The sequence below is a fragment of the Toxotes jaculatrix genome, chromosome 19, assembly GCF_017976425.1.
Source record: "Toxotes jaculatrix isolate fToxJac2 chromosome 19, fToxJac2.pri, whole genome shotgun sequence".
Taxonomy (NCBI): Eukaryota; Metazoa; Chordata; class Actinopteri; family Toxotidae; genus Toxotes; species Toxotes jaculatrix.
This window is the reverse complement of record NC_054412.1, coordinates 5902485-5925985: the sequence shown is the minus strand read 5'-3', so window position 1 is coordinate 5925985 and position 23501 is coordinate 5902485. Positions and strand designations below refer to the sequence as shown.

General features: G+C 39.6%; 1 protein-coding gene across 3 annotated transcripts in view; it reads left to right on the top strand.

Moving 5' to 3' along the window:
- rngtt (RNA guanylyltransferase and 5'-phosphatase) overlaps positions 1-23501 on the top strand; it is a 71831-nt gene that overhangs the window by 37394 nt on the left and 10936 nt on the right. For all 3 annotated transcript variants that reach the window (XM_041064409.1, XM_041064411.1, XM_041064410.1), the window contains exons 12-13: positions 8648-8716; positions 21245-21345. In XM_041064409.1, the coding sequence (XP_040920343.1) occupies positions 8648-8716; positions 21245-21345 (170 nt within the window). The remainder of the gene's footprint in view (positions 1-8647; positions 8717-21244; positions 21346-23501) is intronic.

The following is a 23501-nucleotide window of genomic DNA, read 5'->3' as shown; positions in this document are numbered from 1 at the left end:
TACCCAGACCCATGATGAGTCAGAGACCTGATTTTCCTGTCGATTCAGGTTTGCAGTGGACTGGCTGGGATAAAAAAAGGTAACTCCTCCTTAACAGCATGTCTCATTAGCTGAGTGCTGTCAGTCTGCAGGTTCCTTGGTGCTCACTGACCTCACACCTCTGTCAGCTGTCAAGCCTCCAGCTGTCGGAGATAGAAAATCAAGACCCCTGGTCTTCATGGCCTTTGTCTCCGTTATTTGGGTGATTTAACAAAGTAAGAATCAAGCTTTGGTGCTGGGCAGAACCTGAACTTCGTATCTCAGTTAGTCTGTGGTCAACTCAAGTACAAATTAAGACCCTTTGAATCTAACCTGTCTGTGTTTCAGTCACTTTACAAAATTGTTATGAGCCTTTTGTCGATAATGGCTGAAAAAATGAAAGTAAAATCTTCCTTACTGGCCTGTAAACCTACTGCATTGTATTTGTTCTCATTATCAGAAAGAGTGTGGGATCTTTTGGCGTAGACGGTTCATATCTCACAGCTTAGCTGCACATCTGGCTTTATTTATGAAATACACTGCAATGAAGCATTCATGAGCGTGCACCCTTGGCCTTGGTAATGCACTCATCCTCCACGGTTAAGTTCAAGAACAAGCTGCACTTCATCACCTGCATCGTCTCCTTCTCTCTCTGCTGCTGCACCCACTCACAGAGGGAAACGTGTTGACTGTTGTGTAAGGGCTTATGCTGCTTGGAAGAACACACAACATGGACTCGATGACTAATGTTTGTTTACCTCGGTTGCTTTGAGATTTTTAGTTTTCTCCAAAGCCTCCAAGACATTATGCAACATCTGATGATGCATGGCACATCTATACAGTAAAGGTCGAACTCACAGGAGAGAGCGCGGCTGAATGTGTGGCAGTATGGAGTGTAGTGGCTCATTTTATTTGCTCTGCTTGCCTGCTCTCCTCGTGCCTCGCAGGCTCGGAGTTGATGTACTCAAGGAAAGGAACATGTGTCCTCTGGGTCAGGTTAACAGGTGGTTTTCTTCAGATGTTCTCTGGACCTTTGTGTTTATTCTGTGTTTCACCATCTTCACTCTGCTGTCCGCCCTTTCTGCTTGACCCATGGTGATGTCATGACATCCTTGCCTCCCATCCCTCTAAACAATATGTTCCTCTGACATAACCGGCACAGCTGCTGCAGTAACAGTACAAAATCCGCATCCATTTTTCGAGAAAGCTTCTTTTTTCGAGGTATTTCATTTTTAATGATTTCTGTGCTGCACTTATTTTAAAGTCAAACCAAACTTCTTTTCACTTTTTGTTTATAGATACATAAAATACAATGACACGGTAGCTGTTTTACACAGCTGTAAATATCTGTACATGTATATAAATTTAAATTCTGTTTTCAGGTTGGCTTATACTGTACTCTCCCAAAGCTGTGCATGATAAGAGTGAGTGCAGAAACAACAAGAAGTGGCTCTGTGATTTTCCAACTGCAAGAAATAAACATTTTATTTTGCAAGGCTCAGATTTACAACAACAATATTGCTAAGCCACTTAGTAATAATAGGTAGAATCAGTGGACTTATTAAAGTGAGTGTAATTCCACTTAATTTAATTATGTGTACACAACTGACCCACTCCACTTAACAGCTCAAGCACATATAAAGTCCTTGTAATTGTGTAATTCTTCTTCTTTAGACAGATGTGTAGTCAAAGATATAGTTGTTGAGGAACAGGCAGTAAAATATTGGAATTTAGTTGATGTTGTGTAAATTTGCTTGTTGTCTTGTGATTGATTAGTCAGTTGACAGAAAATTAATCACATTCCCTATTTCCAGCTTCTCAGTTGTAATGATTTGCTGTTTTTCTTTGTGTTAGGCGCAAGTAAACTGAATATGTTTGAATTTTGGACGAAACAAGCTATTTTTAATGGGTCTTGAGCTTCAGGGAATTGTAATGGGCATGTTTCAATTATTTTCCAGTTTAACTGATAATGAAGACAGGCATTAGATCCAGCCGTAACCTTAGATGTAGCACAGACAGCAGAGATGCAGCAGCATGCTGTTGGAGCCCAGTGAAGGGCTGCCTCCTGGTTGTTGCCTCTTCACACTGAGTGTCTGTCTGCTGTCTGTATGAATGTGACTGGATGTGTCTGAGCGTGTGGGCTGTGCTCGGCACTGCTGTGCGTTTGTGGTTCTCGGTTTATCTTTTCTCTCCCGGAGACAGGCCGGTAATGTGTCTAACTGGCAGTGGTCTAGCTTCAGCACAGACTTGCACTGGCCAAAGTCCCATCCCTCCAACACGATTGCTAAAATTTGTATTTTTTCTTTTCTTTGATATTGCACATTGTATTTGCAAACATATCCAGTTTACTTGCGCATAGCACTTGTAGTACTTGCGGTTGTTTATTTTTTTTTATTTCAGTGGCAATTATTACTCACCATTTCAGCCCCCCAGTGATAATTTGGATGATTTGACTGACACTCTCAGAGAGGCATTATTTCAGCAATATATTTGTTATTGAGGTTGTAGTGGCCAGAGAGTGTGACTGAATGAACCTGAAACTGAACTTCGAGTTACACCATTAAAATCGACCTGTTTCATACTGAAGCTTCCCGGAGGCCCACTGCCGCAGCTCAAATGACAAATTTCAGAGCAATGATTTCTTGATTCCTCAAGTCTTATCAATTTCACGGTAGGGAAAGCTAGCTAATGCCATTCAGTCATTAACACACCTGTCCAGTTCACCACAGATTTTCATTATAACACAATTCAATTTCATGCTGTGCCCTTTTATTTCTCATCGTCCTGGCCTGTTCTAGTCTTATGCCATCCTTTATTAGTTTAATCCTCCAAGTGTTAATGTCTCTGTTCGTCTTTTCCCTTTCAGCACAAATGAATGTGTAAAATTTAATCTTGATCGCAGTTGTTATGAAAAGACCAGGATCCATCAAAAGACAATTTCTCCGAGACGTTCAACTTCTCCAGACTGTGTGACCTTGTTTGACTCCGGGCCAGCCAGTGGTTTAGCAGCCCTGCCTGCACACTCTGATGTGGGCTTTTTGTTTAATAGGGAACTGCAAACTGGCTTCACAGGACCATTCACATTAGGCTTGAAAAGAGCCTCTAGCAACAGCCCCGTGGTCTGACTGGAATGTCAATCCATCCTCTCTGCCTTTGATTCAGCCCCCGCACCTAAACCTCCTCAGAGCAATGAGGATGAGCAGACAGCAGGAAAATACAAAGGCTTCAGGAAGGGAAAGTGTATTGTATCAGTCCAGGTGTGCTGGAGGAAAAGCTTGTGATATTGCACAGAAAATGAGCCGCAGCATTGCTTTGTTAATGAGAGCATGTTGCGTTGTGCTTCTTGCGTACATTCTGTATAACACCAGACTATAAGGTGAAGAAATATTTTACACAACAGCGGTTTAAGGAGCATAACAGTATCAGGTTTCTTTTCCAAGCCTGAGCTACAATAGCATGGATGACTGAACATTCTCACCTCAAGCTTTGTTTTAAGCTTTTGATCAAATCAAAAATTGTGTGTGCAGTTTTGAGAAATGTTTCTTTTATGACGCTTGACTTTCATATCTTGATTTTACTGTTTCCGATCTGTAATTTGTTGAGGTCAGCTTGCGAGTCAACTTCAATTGACAGCGAGTGATTTTTTTTTTTTTTCCCTGTCTGGCAGACTAATAAAAATCAGCCTTTTCCCTGTAGAAGACAAACTGCAATACATGAGAGTGAAGGTGAATGACATACTTCATGTCATTTCAGTGCTATCAGGCTGGTATCGAGCCAGATATCATTCATCATTGTGTCCTTGTGTGAAATGAGCCCAAACATGAAACACTGGAGAGGAAAATGGTCTGACTTCCATCACCCTGACATCCTCTCTCTCGAGGGGAAAGACACCGCTTAGCATGTTAGTGGCTGATTTGTCTCCCCGAGCACTTCCGTTGTCCCGTCTCAGCCCTGGAGTCTCCGATGAAAGCTTGATCTCTTAATGGGGCTTTGCTGTTCTCCTCCGCCTACACAGCCCTACTGTACCGGGCACATCTTTGTGTTTTCTTCCTAAAGAGGTTTAACATGAAAGCAGGGTCGCTGCCCCCTCTCTGCGTTATCGCTCCAAGGAACTTCCTTACTGTAGGAGGATGTGTGAGTGGAAGTCTTCTTTCTGCTCATCTCTCCCTCCAAGGTTCACTGTGCTCGACGAAGGTGGTGGGTGGGTGTGCTAAGATGGCAAGAGAACTGAAATGGAACTCCCAGATCTTACCGCCTACATGCCGCTCCCTCATAAAGGCACCGGTTCTTTTTAGTCTGGCAATCTGCCTTCTCCATGTCAGCATGATTGTCAAGCTTTGTGTGATCTGCTGTGACTCATTCATCATTCTGGAGAGCGCTGATGTCGCTCTGCTTTCTTTGCAGATACAGCAGAGAGCAAACACTTTTCTGTTGCTTTAGATAAATGCATGCCGCACTCCTGTAAGGGCTGATGACTTCGCTTACGTCCCTGGAACACATCATCTGAAAAATAGGGATGTTTTGCATGAAAGTGTTTTGTGACAATGTGAAATCATCCAGTGGAATAAATATAGCAGACACAGGGTATTTTACTGTATCAAAGCCTGTGCTCTGCAACTTGAGATCTCTGGTCTGCAGGGGTTTCACCAAACCCACCATAACCTCCGTTTGCTGTAGAGAGCCAAAGTGAAACCAGACCTTCCAGGATCTGTTCAAAAAATTACAACTTATTTCAATCCCTATCCTGTTTGTACATATCTCTGCATAGCAACAGTATGTTGTGTGGTTCTCTGTGTGTCTACATCAGTACAACCTTTTTTTTAAACAATTTGACAGAGTTCTTTTTTCTGTTCTGTGCTGCTGCACTTGGAGCTTTTGACCACTAGTAGCACTGTGGAGCATTGTTTTTGTTTTTTTGTTTTTTTTTTGAATGGGTCCCCGTTTTATTGGTATCATGATTGATGGCACACACATTCCTGCTACCAGTTTCATGCCACTCCATTAACTGACAGGTGGTGGTAGTAAAGCACAAAGAAGTGTAGTACATCAACAAACAGAGGGAGTAAGACTGGAAGCGATTGAACGTGTATCTAAATGACGATCAATTCAAAATGTTTTTAAGGATTGGCTTTACCTCCGTCAGGTTTGTTAGACCTCAAGAATGCACACATTTTGGCGAGAAACACTGAATGTAAACATAACTTTTGTTGAACTCCACAAAGCACCTTTTATTTTGTTAAAATGGTCGATAGTGAAGGTTTTAGCTTCTTTTAATGAGAATGTTTCAGGAAGTGGGAAGTAAGGCCCGAGTACACATTTTCTTTTTCTTTTCAGAAATACACATGAAAGAAATACTGAACTGTACTGATTGTACTGAGTAACAGAAGCTAGTTGAACAGAGGCTATTCCAGACATGGCATCAGGACTGTCACTCTCTGGCGATTTCACCCAGTAATTTAGACATTTGTGCGTTTAAATCAGTTTCTTTGTATCCTCGTTCATTTCTTAATACGAATAAATGTCCTGCTTTGCGGCACATATTATCTGATGTATTATACTGCAGTGTCTTCTCACTTCAAAGAGAATTTTTGCTAAAGACTAAATGTGTCATCATAGATGGTTATCCACAGAGCAGCTGCAGCAGACCAATTTGGTCTAATGCCAGACAAAATACTTGGGCTAGAGGCATCTTTCACAAAAGAGACTCTGTCTCTTACAAGCTTATAGTGCTGCTGTCTCTGACATGGTTTGCCAACCTTGCATTAAGTACAAATGTAGTAATGTTATATTGCATTCTTTCTCGTATTTATGATTGAGGCTATAATTTGGTTTGTCTCCAAGCAGCGCCGCAGCGGATGATGGCGATCTGTCATCTCCTGCGCAGTGAATGTGCCTTAGCTCTGCTGTTTGTTGACAGTCTTCATATCTGCTGAGCACTTTGCTATCTCCTAGTCAACAGACACTTACGATGTCCATTGCTCGCTGATTAACTTGTCAGAGCCGGACAGTGAGTGCAGAGATGCAGGAATTATTAATTAAAATTTAATCATTTCATTTTATTGTTTCTTATCATTCAAAGAGGAGACAAGATATAATATGTTATAAAAGACCACTCTAAGTACAAAGTTTTCAGTACCTTCCTTCATGGCTAAAACGCATTGCTTTCTGCTTTAGTTCATCTTGATGGGTTCTATATGACACTTGATATCCACTGTAGTGCACTAATGCATTTGCTTTCTATTTTATTGACCATTTCCTGCTTGCTTATATATATTGACTCCTTGCATGAACATACAGAATAGCAAGGATGGGTCGTCAAGTTTTCACATGAAGGATTTGTTTAAAAAAAAAAAAAAAAAAGCCTCCTCTGACTGTGACTCACCCTCATTTTCTGCATATCCCTCCAGAGTACGACTAAAATATCCTTCTTTTGGATTTATATTCTTACAATTTTGACCTATTCCTGTTTCTCACAATTCTCATCAGTCGGCATTGCTTGTGTTATTTTCTGCCACTTTGGGGACCAACAAACTGTGAAAACTACATTGACACAAAGTTACAGGCCATAAAACTAAAACAGTGAGCTGAAAGACTAAAATGTTTGTAGATTTGAGAGGAAGATGTGATTATACTGTGTTTCTTCACCTTTTTTCATCACACAGAAAAAATATAGGTTATTGTACCTAAAGATGGGAGTAAATCTCTAAATATTTTTTACCTTTCTTTTTTCTTTTTTTTCCTTTGAGCCTCTGTCCTTATTTTTCAACTGATGATCCACAGTGCTTCTGTAATCTCTGTAACTGTCTGCCCTTGCATCAGGGCTTACATCAGATTCTGCTCTGTGTGGTTATGTGCAATCATATACTGGGTTTGGTGTTCCATTAAAGCCGAACATTTTCCAAGGCATACGATACGTTTTTAGATTGATTTCCTACCTTCCAAGCAGCAGCAGCAGTTTTCTCTTCATGCCAGTGCAGCATGCAAATAAACTTCAGTTTCGTAATCTATCACAAAGAACACCTCATCACATTAAACTTTATGCACAGTTTTATTTTGGTGAAAGTGATGTGGTTGAATTACCGTGCAGCTGCAGTTTCATCACACATCTCCTGTTCGCTTTTAAAACATTGATTTGAAAGTCTTACATTCCAGTTCCTTGGTTTTCAAATATCACTGAAGATGGAGCACTCAGCTAACCATGGTTGGTACCACTGCATTGTCTCTTCTCTGTTATACACACAGAAGCTTCAGATTTTTCATATTCGTACTTGGCTGCACAGAATACTTGACATTGTACAATTTAGTTTCTCTGCTTTGACACTGTGTTTGGACTTAAACTCCAGCGTACCAGTTTCTAATATTCAGCCTTATTTTCTTTCATATTTACTTAATTGAAGGTCTGTTAATGTTCACACAAGCATGAAGCCACAAGAACACAGTGAACATAGTGAAGAATGACACATGACAAAGAAAACGCAAAACAATAAACTAAATTAAAAACAACAACAACCAAAAAACCTAACCCATGGCCCTACCCAGTTGCCTTGTTACACCAATACTCAAAGATAGAGGTTTTGATTATGCCCCAAATTGAAGTAAGACAAAGAATAATTATTGATGATGGGAAAGTGTATAAAAGGGCGTTAAGGTGTAGTTTATCCAACAAATAGTTTAGCTGGTGTTGTACTGAGGGTGGTTGCTTACTTCATGAACTCCATGCAGGGTGAGTTTAAACATTAAAGTTTATCTTATAGAATTAACATTTTTGGGAATTAAAAACTTCACATGGACGTCTAGTTCATCTAGTTCTAAGGTGTTCTAAGTTACGCAGGTGCTGTTTAACATAATTTTCTCTTAAAAGATAAACTGAAAAAAAAAATTGTTTTAGGTAAAAATGTATTTTTTCTGCAGTTGCTGGGATCTGGCAAAACTTTTAATCACATACAAGCCTGCTACTGAATCAGTACCCTTCAGGAGGCTGCTCTTAAATCATGGGATCTCTTCATATGTTTCCATATCCACTTATTATCTTCAGTCTTATTTTAGTGCCTCTAATATCCTTGCTGTAGTTGCCGTGGCCGTTGACGTGCCTCACAATGTAGAAAATGTGCTTTTATTGTACAGTAGCTCTGCCACATCCCCTGGGCATCCCTCATCTAATATGGTGCCGTAGGTTTCTTTTCTCTGCAGCAGCTGTGGTGCTTGACGGTTGATGTTAATGGAAGAGATGAAATCCACTCTTTCCAGTCGTCAGGAACTTAATGATTTGTTGCTATTCTTGTCATCAGCCTGGTCTGTCAAGTTACAGATATTGATCTCTCAGTCATGCATTATCAATCAAAGAGATTAGTGCTTGGTTTCAGGGCTAGATGGATAAAAACAAGGTATCAGACTTGTGCTTCTAGCTCTTCAGGATTTGGACAGTGTAAGCCTTGCGGTTATGTTGAAACTCAATACTTTTAGACTTTTAGAGGGTTAGGTATTGTTGGCAGACTCTATAGCTGTCACTGACTTAATAACTCAATGTCATTTCATGTGTTTCCAGCTGAAGCTTTCAGCTGCCCATCTTGTCATTTATCAGTCTTGCTTGGCTAAAACTCTCTCCTCCCTTTGTTTTTTTATATTTCAGCTACTGGAGGGCAGCTTCACGTCCCAGGTCAGCCACGAAGTCGACGGGCTTATCTTCCAGCCGTGCGGGGTAAGCCTCCATCTATGAATGACAGTATGTCGTTTTTCAAACCCGTAGCCCAGTTGCCACAGGTTGATTGTCAGGCACAGCCTTATATTCCCCCGAGCTCCTACATAAGAATTAGACAGCTTGTCACTACCACCCGCCATTTGTCACTCTCTCTATCAGTCCTGCCCTCTGTTATTGTAAAGGAAACCACCCTCCTACATGAATTCGCATAAACACAGACCTCACTGTAAGAGGCTGCACAGTAAACCAGACACATGGCAGTTTGTGTTACGACGGAAACGGCCTTGGTTGGAATCCTGATTTTAAATCATTTTTATCTGTGGCAGTGATACTATGGCTGTTTTTTTCTTCTGTGATGGACTCAAGGCACATAACCCTAAAGTAGTAATAGGACAGGTAGGTATATGCTGTAGGTGTGAGCCAAAGTAATATTAAAGGTATTTGAGATATGAGATAAAGCTGCTAACTCGAATGTTGCTTGAGAATAATATCACACTGTCCCTGAATAAGAGTTTTGCATATTGAACTAAGCTTTCACATTATAGTTTCAACTGCTTATGTGAAGCATCCGCATTGCAGTCGGTATCTAATCTCTGTAGTCTACTCTGTGAAGCCTCATTTTACTTGACTTCGTTTGCGTCTTTAAAATCTCAGGTAAGTATGTTCACTCATCTCTCTAATATATTAATGTAGTACATATTAACAGTTAAGGCCATTAGGAGGTTATGTCTTACTTAAATCATCAATCAGTTCTAAAGCAGCACTTTTCACAACCAGAGATCACAAAGCAGTGCGGTAGAAGGAAAAGTAGAATTAAAATAACAGTACTCCCACACAATAGAAGAATACCATTAACAAAATCCACTCAGCATCCAATTACAGTTTTAGATTCAAAATTATAAGCAGTCTAAATAAATGTCGGTTCTTTGCCATGGGATCTTATTTAAAATGTTTAATTCTTTTGGACACTAGAGTGTGTGATTTTAGCTATTTGCACACCTCTGAGCAGGGAGGGAGTATTTCATAATAGCAGTGAGTGCAGCAAAATGTTTTTCGGCTGAATTGAATCCAGCAAATTTGCATGACAAAGAACTGGACAGCCCTTGCTCACATGGATAATTGGTGTTAATATTTTTTGGCTGAGCACCGTTTTCCCTTTTGTTTTGACCCTGAAAATGTTGAACATCTCTTCAGTCAAAGGTAGATAAACAACAGGAGACTGAATTGCTGCCTCACAGCTCGGGTGTGGTGTAGTTCAGGCATATTGCAGCTCTGGCTGCAGCCCAATCAGCTGCTCATGTCAGCTGTTTGGACGCTGGCTTTGACTTTTTTGGGTTCGGGTGTGGCTTTAAGTGCAAGATGAATTTTAATTCACATATGTCAATACAGAGATTTTCTGCCCTACATATTAGTGGTAATCAATAAAATATATTAGCGAATACAAAACTCAAAAGAAGGGATTTTAAAGGGAAATATAAGTAGCATAAGTGCTGAAATACCAGTGTAATATGTCATTGGAGAAAAATCATCATGACCCAACAACACTGGCCTTGAGGAAATTTTGCATTAAAATACAGCTTTGATATTAAATTTTTTTTTTTTTTGAGTTTTGTAAGTATCTGTTCTCCATAGTTAATGGATTGGATGGAAAGTTACCAGGTGTCACATTAACACAGGAGATAATTGTTATTTTAAAACAAAAGAAAACTAAGTGAAAGAAAAGTTGGCCACAGATTCAACCAAATAACAAAGTTGTGGTGTTTCTCCCTCTTGTTGAACATTTTCAGCTCTTCTCTGTGATTTGTGGAGTAATTATCATACAGTGTATACCTGGTGACTATAGCCATCAGGTATCAACAGTGCTCAGGAGAGGTGGAAATGAAATTTGGCGGCAGCACGTTTACACAGCTGCACTTATCTCCACTGCAACACAAGCAGAGACGTTCTGCATCCCCAGCCCCTCTGACGCTGGTTAATTGATGCGTCACTGTCATGATCAATACATAAATATAAATGTATCATTCTTGCAGGGTTTTCCCTTTCTGTTTTTCATATTATTTATATTTGGTTGTCAGTTGGATTTGACAAAGGACTTGTTTTACTGCATTTCTCTCCCACAGAGGAAGCAATGCTAATTAATTTTCTTACTTCCACAGTTTCTAATTTATAAAACCACAGGAAAATGATTCTTTACTGTACGCTTGGGGAAGAAGAAATTATTTATCTAAAAACAGGGTGCAATTATTGGTTTCTTTTTTAGCTGCACATTTTATGCAAGAGATACTTCTGAGAATATTTTAGGAGACTTTATTGATTTTACAAATTGTATGCAATCAAAACCAGAAGTTGTTTTTGGATTTACAGCACTAAGCTCACTGCTTTTGATGCAGACAGTCATTGATTTAGGGTCATATTGTCCTCTGTAGCCTCAGTGAATTTGATGGATCAAGAAAAACTGGGCAGGAGAAGGGTGTTGAAAGCACGGAGGCCCTCTGGATGTTAGGATGTATGTGGCATTTATCGAACCGTCTGAGGAAATTGCAACAACATTCGCATCCCGGTCATGGATTAGGACTCCACTGTCAGCGAGGGTTGATTTGTTGTGGCAGATGCTTTTTACAGTTTTGAAATGATTGCTCTTCGACAAGCAGGAATAGAATCAGCTGGGGCAATGTGCAAATGTCCTGTCAATAAGAAACCTGATTGCACGGGCGGGTCGTCGTTCACAGAAACACATTTTGTTAGGTGCCTTTTTCCATCCCTTTTATAACATTCTCCACTTCTGAGTGGAAATCCTTTTACAGCATTGCAAGACTGTGTATAATATAATTTGTTTCAGAAATTAACAGCAAATACAGAGATTTTCCATGTATCCCATTTAAGCTGTTTGCTCTCAGTCTGATTTGTTATCAAATCACTGTTGATTAAGATATATTTTTTTAGCAGTTTCATAAATCTGACAGAAGGAAACCTCTCCAAACTCTTGAAGGTCAGCAGCTGGTTCCTGTCTGCACAGCCGCTCAGACAAATGGGCCGGGTTGGAGAAGCTGGCAAGTCTAATGTGACTAAATGATGATGCAAATAGTCAGCCATCTGATGTGAAATTACTAAAGAAAACGTTATGTAACACTGTCTGGTCTTACTTTTCTGTTACAGAGCCTACATTAAACAAACAGCTTGTTTATGAGGCTTTGATTTTATGAATCTGCCACAGACTGAAAGAGTCTCAACAGAAACAAAAAACTGAATTTGTGTAATAAACCAACAGTAATTACTTAGACTTTATTAGATTTATTTGCATTCATATAACCACACTCTGCTAACGAGAACAACAGTGTGACAGTGGCCTGGGTATCATCACAACGGGACCCGCGTGCACTTAAATACAGCAGCTAAGATGAATTTAAATCCTTAACAACCACAGGCCTGGCAATGGTAGGGCAACAGACTCAGGACAAACAACATAACACGTGCATCGTAAAGCTAATTGAAAATAGTCTGAGCTAATGTCTGTTACTTCACGAGTTTATGAGACTCTCTAAAAATGGTGACAAGAGTCAAACGGTATCAGCTGTGTTCAGCTATATGTGTTTGCATATTTTAAAGATAAAAGTCCTTGCCGTGTTGCAGTGTCTAGATTTTGTTCACATGCTACTGCAACCACACACTCAGTAAAAGGAAACCTAACCTAATATGGAAGGAGATAGTGTTATGTGATGGCCTACACAAAATAAAATTTGTACAGCACAATAGTAAACAACTCTAAAATGCTAGAGAAGTTTTCCAAAAGGTTATGAAATATTTACAAGGAGGAATGGGGACAGGGCATATTGCTGTCTGGTACATTTTCAGCTGAACTTTGTCTTTTTTTTTTTTTTTTTTTTTAAATGCTTGAAGAGGAATTTGCACTGCCCCTCATCTGTTTTATCTGCTGCATGGACCCAAAGCCAGTCATCAATAATAAGCTGTGCATAGTCAGTGTGTCTACACATTTTGGTCTTGTTCTGGTCACCTTGAACATAAAGAAATACATTTGTCACTGTGTGGTTTACTGAATTAATTCACTTTTTAAAATGCATTCACTTTTTTGACCTTTAGCCTGTGTCATTGGATTATTGACTGACACTGTGGCTCTTGTTTGAAATCCCATTTGTATGCCAGCCTATGTAAATAAGCCATTATTTGTGAAGGATGCTGAGCAGTGGGAGCTAACATGTTGAGTTGTGGGGGAGCTCTTAATGCCACCTCCTAGAGTGAAGATTTGATGTTCTGCATTTAGAAGTGCTTTCTGCTTTGGAGCTTTGTAGAGTTTAACTCACATATAAAATGTGCCTCCTTTTTTTTTATTTCCCTCTTTAGTAAAAGTTAATGTTTAATTGTTTTAATTTGCCAAGATCCATTAATTCATCAATATTTAACATAGTTTTCTGTTATTCTCCATATAATGTGTTAAATTACTCCCTGTACTGCATATACCTCGCAGCAATATACATACATTAAAATGTATACACATTAATTTTAATGTTAAAGGCTTACCTTTAAAATCCTGTGCTGACAGTGCCATTCATAATGAGGTAAGCGTAGCGCTCTTACCAGTCTGCAGCTAGGCAGCCCCATAAGGATAGCTTTCATTGTCCTCAGACAATGATGAGCCTTGGGCGACCAACACCCTGACGAGAGCCAGCTGTTCACTTAAAATTAGTAAATTGTAATAACCTTGGCGGTCCGTTCACTTTCCATATAGAACAATCATCTAGTCAAAAACTGAATTTATCCAGTACTTGAGTTTACTGGCATTCCCATCAGCTGTAGCTGTACTTGTTTAGTGGTAATTAACAAATGTTACCACGTTAACATGCTGAACTAACCATTATTATACCTGGTGAACTTCAGCACATTAGCATCATCATTGTTAACATACTGACATTAGCATTTTACTCAAATTGCCGCCTTCCTCACTTCTACCCTACTTCCTCAGAAGACTTTCGAAGAAGATTTTTCGTCAGTTTCAACATCAGACTTAATATTTGATTAGATGTCATCTTCAGCACGTGCAGCAGGAAGATGAATTTAAATTCTTTTATCACCAACACTACAGCCAAATGTTATGATGTGTGGAGGCTGGTAACACTGCCTCACTTTGAGATTGTTTTCCAGAGTCATTGATTTTTGTCGACCTATTCACCAACCAGTGCAATGTTAATCTCTTCTTGTGTGAATGGGATTAGGGTGATCTTGAGGTTAATCTCAGCAGGGTCTTGATGCTGTGAATGTCCATTAATATTAGCACAAAGATTGCCACTGCAAGAGCCCAGAGTTACTGGGCGTGTTATCTCGCCCAACACGTGGCGTCCTTGGAATATGTTTTCTTTGTTTAGGGAACGTTGGAAAGATTTGGAATTTATAACAGAAAGATTGCCACAGATGGCAGAATTGCTTATGGGAGAGCTCTCCAGATGGTGATCTCTGTACAGAGAGTACAAAGAAGAATTTCTGTTCTGTTTACAATGTGAAGGAGTCACATTTTTTTTAAATTTTAAATAATTTCAGCTCCACTCAAAAAGCCAAGTCGGTACAGAAGGTTTGATTCGTATCAGTTTTTGAGTGAAGTTGAAGCTTATGTGAGTGACGTTATGTGAGTTCAGTTCACATCATTGGTTATTGTGCATTTGATGTGGTCCATGAATCATGTTCTTCAGGGTATCGGTGTGTGCATGTGTGCACACCATTTACCTCAAAATTTACTCTTTCACTTTCCCCTGTCCCCGTACTCCTCAAACCTGTTTATTCTGAGACAAATCTTTTATGCCACTGCCCACCATTTTGCACCTTTACACCAAGACCCTTAAGAAAACACACACACACACACACACACACACTGTCTATGTGACTCTCAAAAAAACAGGGCCAGTGTGTCTGAGCTGTAACAGAGGGAGCTTTTCTCCGGGGAACAGATTTATTGGACTTGTCCAGTCTTTTGTCTGTAATCCGCAGCACACTTAAACAATAAGTCTGCCTCGCAGCAGAAAAGCTGTTATTGAAATGAGACTTTGAAAAAAACACTGTAATCAAAGGACTTATCTTGAAGCACACCCTCAAGCAAGCTTCTTTTTCCTCAATAGAATTACATTTTCTACGTCTATTAAGCTTTTGTTTATTATGGATAGCTTCTGATATAATTTGTCATATTCACGTCATCTGTACTTACAACAAAATGTGCATAATTATATACAATCAGGCTTATGATATTAAGCAGACACTCAAGTATTAATGAATAATTGTGCTGCAGATATTGCCTTTATTTGTTTATCTTGTATCATTGCCTGATTCAAAGCTCTTAAAATGGTTAAATGTGTGTAGCACACTTTATTTCTTACCCATTTCCCACAATAGTCAAAACATTTCAAGACGGTAGTGAGAGGGAAGTATAATATTTATATCCATATAACGGTAATCTGATCTAAGAAAATCTGCAGTCATTTTTTTTCATGACACCTTTCAGGTACAGTACTATATGTATTGCAAATGCTAGAAAATCAGGAGCAAATATGAAATGTCATATGGAACACATCCATTATAAATACAGCCATCCACGTAAGGCTCCATTTGATCTTCAGCCTCAGAGAGTTTCTAACACGGCTGTAGACTGAGTCTTGTTAAACTAATACGTGATGTGTACTATGTGTATCCGATTTGCTTTTATTTGAAAACATGCACAGTTGAGGTCAGTGTGTGTAAGCAAATACTGATTTCTAACCACAAAAAATGATTGTTCAATCAAAAATAATCCTTTAAGACTATGTGTGAAAAAAAATGACCAAGTGACCTTTTAATTCTTTGCATGGAGTATATACCCTAGTGTACAGAGAGCTGTGGTTCCACATTTTAGTATTCTGGTTCTGTATTTTCTACATTTTCTTTTCTTCCCATTCTTTGAGGCACAGTGAAAATGACAGGGACTCATTTCTACCAGTGGAAATATGAATTGTAATAGATCAAATACAACCTGGCTATTTTTGGACTTTAAAAGGGTAACAAACCTCTGATGTACAGCCGCTCAATAACTTGTCACATTGTCTGTTTGCTGTTCTTTCCCTAGACTCTCAGATGCAGTCCCCCTGCCCCTAGGTTATTTATTTATTTGTGTTGACATCAGGGAAGGGATGCAGTTTGGTCTCCTACCAATCACAACAAATGTACTCTTTAACTGATGTCAATTGTAGCTTCATCAAAATAGTGTCCCTAAAGCATCCTTGTCAGATAACCTGTCAAGCCCTGTAAAGAGGAATGCATTGTTGTTTTCATGAATTACAACATATGTCATTATTCATGGGCTGCAGGTTTCTTGAGGAGCTGTAAAATGCCATTCATGCTTGGGTAAACACTATGGGTGTATTTTCTGTGTGGATTTTCTGCCAGTTTGAGCGTCTTTGAAAATGCAGTTGCTGTATGAAGTTAAAAAGTTTTAGGTGGCAGCTTTGTGGACTGGTCACCAAAAAGGTTTACTTTAAATAAGAATGGAAAACTGCAGAGTCAGCCGAGGAGCGCTCGCACAGCTGTAGCGCCGCCTGCAGACAGCTCCTGCTGGGATTTTTGAAAGCTGGCACAATTTATAAAAGACTGTTGTGTCCATAATTCTTAATCAAGAGATAAGGAGACCAGAGATAAAGAATCCAGTAAACTGTGAAAAGAAGTCACATTTTATATGTGGGGCGCAACCAATTAGAGTTAAATAAATGACTGAGACAGAATGGAGATCAGCCATCATTAAATCTTTAAAGCATTCTGTAAAATATATCCTTGGTAATAATGAAGGGGGGGGAAGTATTCTGCATAGGGGTTGTGTGGCAGCCAGTGGCACAGGACACATTGCACCGATACAGGGGAAAATGGATTCCACTAAATATCAGAAAAGTATGGATGCAACTGCCCTGTAGTAACTCAAGAAAGTGAAACTGAATCGACTGACTGAAAATCTGAGGGTAGATCTTAATCGAAAGGCTCTTGCTCTCCCTGGATACAGAAAGTGTTTGCAAGCTGTGGTATCAGCTACTGTTTGTCTGCTTTTTTAAGTTTGTGAAATTAAAGGCAACAGTGTATTAATGTCTGAAGAAAGGCTCGTTTTCTATGTCTGCTTCAAGCAGACATAGAAAATTTGTTGTATTTACTTCTTTTCGCTCCAGAAAATCAACAAAATATGTCATCAGAGCTGGCAACACTGGCTGTGTGGTTATCCATCTCCAGACAGATGCTACTGCATGTTTCTAAAGACAGTTCAAGTAATTGATTTGCTATACAATAATTACAGTCATTTGTTTTTATTAAATTTACTCTTCACTTTAATTTTAAGAAGCCTTAATTTAAGAAGCCATACAGCCGCACTTTTGCTTCCACGGTGTGCATCTCCCTCAGTTTTTCCTCCCCTCAGTCTGACACTCACAGCCTCTGAATTTCTAACCTGAAACAGCAGTCAATTTATATGCATTGGAACATCATTACGTGAAAATGAATTTGATAGATGAGAGATGTGTTCCTGAATGCAAGGTCGGGTTTGAAGGTCTGTTTTGCCCTTCGATAATAAAGCTCTTGTTTTGTATGTGCAGTCACTTATTGACAAGACTAACAATAATGAAACAATAATGAAAGTGCGAGTACAACTGGCAGCACTTTTTCATTTTGGAATGAATTTGAAGGTCGCCTATTTATTTAATCTGCAGTCTGATAGGGTTTTCATGGAGTTGTTGCTATGGTTCTGCTGGCTCGGATTCATTTAAAGCAAATTTCACTTTGGTTAAAAATGTAGCATACACATTTTAGCAAGCAGAGTTATAAACAAGCCTCAACAGATCCTCAGGGCAGTGGATTTTCAAGGGCTGACTATTTTCATAAACTGTTTGAGGTATACTGTTGTTTAAGCACAGTGAAGACAAACAAAAAGCATGCAAACTTTCTGCCTTATACATTTTACAAGTTAGTACCATATGTCTTTCTCTTCTATTCAGATCATTTATGAAGCAATTCATCAACAACTGAGGGGGACTTCATCATTAAACCCATGTATATATTTCATTTTTAAATATTTCATTTCACATTAGAGCTACGTAAGTGGAATAAGTCATTTCACAAGTGGTTATTTTGATGCCTGTGCAGTGTAGCATAACTAAATGCACTGAAAAATGTTCCTTTCCACACCCACGTTTTCAGAAGAAAAGATGTACTCAGTCGAGGTTCTTCAAAAGAGACATGCCCCCTTTTCCTGCTCTCCAGCTCACTGCGGTGAATAGCCTTTGTGGAGTGTGCTGGTTTGAAAGGAAAATGAAGGCCGCCTCCCACGTGAAGAGCTCCACTGTGGACAAAGCAGAAGGACACCCCACTCTCATGTTCACTTCACTTTACACTTAAAACGGCAAAGTCAACCTGTCCTTGACTCAACCGGTTTATAAACTTATGAATGTGTCGTCTTTTCCATTAGCACAGGAATCCCATAATGATGCCCACACAGTACATTACACTAAGTTATTGGCACGGTGGCAGAGCATATGCACTGTAAAAAAAAAAAAAAAAAAAAAAGAGAGAGAGAAAACTCTAAACAAACTTCAGCAAAATATGGAGTGAGGTGATTTAATTTAAGTTTATGCTTTGAGTTTGTCCAACTTAGAATGTTTACTTCTGCTCACTTGCTTTAAGTTTGACTTGTATATTATTTTTACATCATCACAACTTAAAAATTTTACTTCTTTAACTTTGAGTTAATTCACTCAAAGTACCTCAAATCTCTGTGCTGTGCCCACTAGTAATTATTGGTTCACAAATAAGCTCGGATTATTATTTTTTTAATCCTTTATTGTGTAACTAAAAGGGTTTTTTTTTTTCTTCCCTCATGGCTGCTTTTGCTGCACTGCTGACTCTCATAAGACTTTTTATGTTGCACAATAAGGGTGCAAGAAATGTGTGAAGAGGCATTGTGTCATTTCTGTGTATGAAGAGAAAAAGAAGGATTTTTGGAGATGTTTAACCTTAATACAAGCATAAGTAAGTAAGCTAACAATGTTTCTAAATAGCTTAATTTTGATGAGTGAAGTAAATGATCCATTGGACGTCAAGTGAACTCACGATTACGAGTTGTGAAAGTGATAATTGAACAATTTACACTTGAAACTGACATTTATCTAATGACACTGAGTTAATAAATGGAAAGTTTAATAATTTACTTATTATAATGACATTTTACAGTGGAAAGGAAAAATTAAAAGTAGCAAAAGAACAAAAGTTAACATCACTTTGTAATGAATCACAGGTTAAATTCTAAGTTAAAAGGAGTCATTTATTTTTGTTGAAGTTGACTAGCTTGATTTGTGAGCACAATTTCAGTTTTTAATTTGTGCTGAGTGCTGAGAATGTAGGTTTCTAAGGCCTGACAACTTGTCAGTGTTTTTACAGTGTGATTGGTCTTGCCTTTGTTCTAAAAATCACGTTAAAATACTGTGTCCGACGTGCAGGGATGTGTTTGAGCAGGACATGGTCAATGTCTTACCCCACTGGTCTACAGAGATATGAGAGTTTGAGCTTTTCTCAAACTCTCTCTTTTTTTGGTCACTTTTCATGTGAATAGTAGCCAATAATATATAAAATATATAATAATAACCAAGTGCAACACAAGGTGAGACTGTGCGGACATATGCACTGTTATCCCCATGTGCATGATTCATTGTGTCAAGACACACAGAAGCCAGGGGGAGGCTTTAATGGCAGGCTTTTTGCCCCGCCTTTGACTGTGTTCGTTTGGAGCAGGTATAGACTAGAAGAGAGTCCTGAGCTGATCTTGAGGATCAATATCGATGCCAAGCCGGATCTATTTTAAGGGCTTGGTGCCGTGTAATGCCGTCTAAAATGAACCTAATCAAAATCCAATCCTTTCTTTACTGCACTCTGCTGAGTTTTCTTCACCTCAGCCTGCCAGTGTTGCAGCGCTGCTCTCTGCAATGACAGGTGGGCTTCTGAGGTGCAGAATGTCACTAAATGTGAGTGAAAATTAGTGTGTGAATGTGAAAAAAAACACATGATTTGATCCTCTATAGGCTTCTCTTTTTCTTATTAGCAAAGGCAAAGGTACAAAATAATTCAGGTAGTGCCGCCTGAGAAGCTGTCCGGCTAGAGGTCCTCTCAGCTGTCACTAATTAGTGTTAATTCCATGCGTAACTTGATATCAGGCTGAAATAAAACTGTTTTTGGGTTTATGCGCTCTCTGCAAGCCAGTGTCAGTACCCTGCCAAAGATTGTGTAGTAACAGCACTGTACATATAGTGAACAGACTCTTTTTGTTCTCCGTAGCTGGTTGCTTCACACCAGTTTCATATTTAATCATCATTTAAGTAATTATAAGTTTCAGATTGGACTCGGGTTTGGCGGACACCCAATATTAAAAAAAACTTTCCCTGCTTCCTGCAATGGCAGTGACCTTTGGACGTAAAATGTGGGCTGCATAATCAGACAATATGAGTACAATTTCTAGGGAGACAGGTCTTGACCCTGAATTGATTGAAAATCATTAGGAAAACTTTGTGTCAGGCTCTAAGATTTTCATGCTGTTCAGCAAGCTCAGCAGCCTTGTGTTTGTGGAGGAGTCAAGTCGTGGCACTGTGTTATTTTTTTCTTCCCATGATGATTTAAAGTTGTGTTTTTTGTTTTTTTTTTTAAACTGCCATAAGGCCATACGTAGGTGGAGCCAGGAACTCCTCATTTGGTCATGTGTTGTGACAGCGCAGGTCCTCCTGAGGAATCCTGTCTGTTTTCCACACATTTCCTTGGAGTAGACTTCTGTTACCGGGCAACCTGACTGTGACAGAATCTGGTCATCTGTTCCCGCCTCCACCCGCCATGCCTTTACATTTCTCATGTTCCAGTGCACTTGTTTCATGTCCTCCTAAATGTCAGGGACGCATAAATAATCATAGTGGTGGAGGAAAGCATTATGTTTTGTGTGTGTCATATGTTGCTGCACGGTGTTGTGTGAAAAATGCAGTCACGTTGAATCATAATTTGTCAGCCTCTAATTATATTTACATATCTATTCTTGTGCTCCTACCATGCAATTTTCCACTTATAATCATTTCGTTTCAAATGCGGAGTCCTTGAACAAATTCTTTAATTAGCTCTCTCTGTTTTCGTCAGGAACTTGTTTGCATTTCGTGACGTTGTTTATATCCAGAGACTAATTTTTGACCTAAAATCAGTTCATTTCCACATCTTCCTGCTCCAGATGGATAGATACCATCAGTGTATCACAATGGACCCTAATTTGTGCGACCGTTTTCAGCTCATAAACTGTTGCTTAAAAAAAAAAAATCTTCTCAGCTCACAAATTACTCAGCCATTAATTCTGCAGTGTTACGGGCTGACAAAAATGAATAACGACTCATGAAAACACAGTGTCATCATGCAGGCCATGAAAGCAGTTTTCATATTTATTCACCGCACCATCTTCTATGTTGTAATTTTCTTTCGGGGTTGGATTGGGTGTCTCTGCAGAGATACAAGCCAGGGAGGTGTGATGACATTCTCAAGTGGAAGCCCCCCAGTCTCAACTCTGTGGACTTTCGCCTCAAGATCACCAAAGTGGGAGGAGAAGGGTAAGTCACTGTTGCCAGGGAAACGCTCTCCTTGATGAATCTAATAGCACCTATCATTTTGTGGCGCACAGGATTACTTGGAGATATCCAAACACACACACACACACACGTACAGTCTCTATGTGTGCTGGTGTCAAAAGCATGCTTTTCATAGACATGCACTGAATTTCTTTGACATTAATCCTTCCTTTTTAATGCCATTTTTTTTTCTTGTGTTTTCATTTTGCCTTGGGGCTTAGTTTGCAAAAGTTCATTTCTTTCACTGTCTACATACATTTTGTCTGCAATCCCAGAAAATGTTTTCTTACTGAATGCACCTCTATGTGCAAAGACAAACACTACTGCCCTTTCCTTTTTCTCCAGTTTTATGTTTATTATCCTCTGTTGTATAAATTATTCAGATGTACCAGTGCTCATCCTAGCCTTCACCCTGGTAAACATCACAGCTCTGCAGAAAAAAAACAATTCTACCCCAGAAAAGACAATTGATTTCCTGCAGGTAATTAGAGGCCTTGGATGTGTATGTATTTGTAAACTAGTTGTGAAACTGTTCATTTATTCCAACAGCTATTTGTGTCCAGTGTCGTGGGCAGTTTCAGTCTGTTGGTCATTTGACGACTGAAATATTTCACCATCACATTTTGCACAGATATTCATGTTTCCCAAAGGATGAAGCCTCCTTATTGTAGTGAGCCCCTTAATTGTACCACTAGGTGGTATATATTTATATATTTTAGTGAAATGTCTCGACAACCTTTAACACATTTCCATGAAATTTGGTACAGACCTTTCATGTCCACCTCAGAATGAATTGTGGTAACTCTGGTGTTCCCATAACTTTCATCTAATGCCATCATTTAAGTTTGTTAGGTGCACTTTATGATTAGTACTAGTTAGCAAAAGTTAGCATGCTATCATAGGAAATTAAGCAACAGTATGTTGTCAGGGGCAGCTGTGGGTGAAGAGGTGGAGCAGATCGTCCACTAATAACTCCTCCTGTCCACATGCTGAAATGTTCTTGGGCAAGACGCTGAACTGTCTGGAGGTCAACATCTTGCATGGTCTCAGCAACTATTGTGTAAACTGGGTGAATATGAAGCAAATTATAAAGCGCTTTGCTTAAGCTAGAAAAGTGCTATATAAATGTAGTCCATTTATCATGTGCCAGGGTTGAGTTCTAATTGAGCGTTTTAGCTGACATTGGGATTCAGCTCAAAGCACTATTGCACCTAAGTTCAGTCTGACAGAGCTGCTAGCATGGCTGTAGCCTCACAGTCTTGTCTTTTTTTTTTTCTTTTCTGTCAGCACAATGCACATCTCTTTGCTCTGTGTGCTTTGCTGCAGCTCAGTCTGTGAGTATTGTCTGAGAGAGTGCAAACAGACCCATAACTGTCAGCTCTCTGGTCATGCTGCCTTTTCGTCTGAGAGCCAGGTGACCTCAGTGACTGTCCCAGCTTTGTAGCCATGAGCCTGCCACAATCCACCAACAGCAGACTGAGAGGATCACAGCAGGGCACAGTCACTCATCTTACTCCAAGGCCGGCCAGCCGGCCAGCTAGTCAGCTTCTTGACTCCTCCCTCTGTGTGTGTGGGAGAACAGACGATTATTGTTGCCGTTTGAGAACATTCTGAAATTTCCCCAAAAGATGACTTTGAGGAGGAGAAGCACTCTTCAGACCTCGCTCTTGGTGTAGGTTTTCAAATCTCACCTTAGTTGCAGTCTGAGAGGGAGAAAACGAGAGAGAGAGAGAGATGGACAGACATGTAAGGAGGTAACAACTGTTTATTTGTCTGCCCACACAATCAATCCTTGAGCACGTCTTTGTGTACCACTGAGGCATGCAGCCTTGCAAGTCTTATTACCTTCTCTGAGAGCGAGCAGAGAGGCAGACGGCGATTATTGTGAGGCAGGAAGAGTGCAGAGGAGGAAAAGGACAAAATGGAAAGCTGAAGCGATTCCAGAAAGCATGATATCGCCCCTCCCAAGTGTGGAGTTGAACAGTCTTAGGTATTGTATAGATTGCTTGAATTATGGATAATTTGAGCCAGCATTCTGTCTGAAGAGGCAATGACTAATGGTTACATCATCACTCATTAGGTGTGTAGTGACTTTGAAGACCCAGAACGGGGGAACGGTGCTGTCTGACTGGATTGGA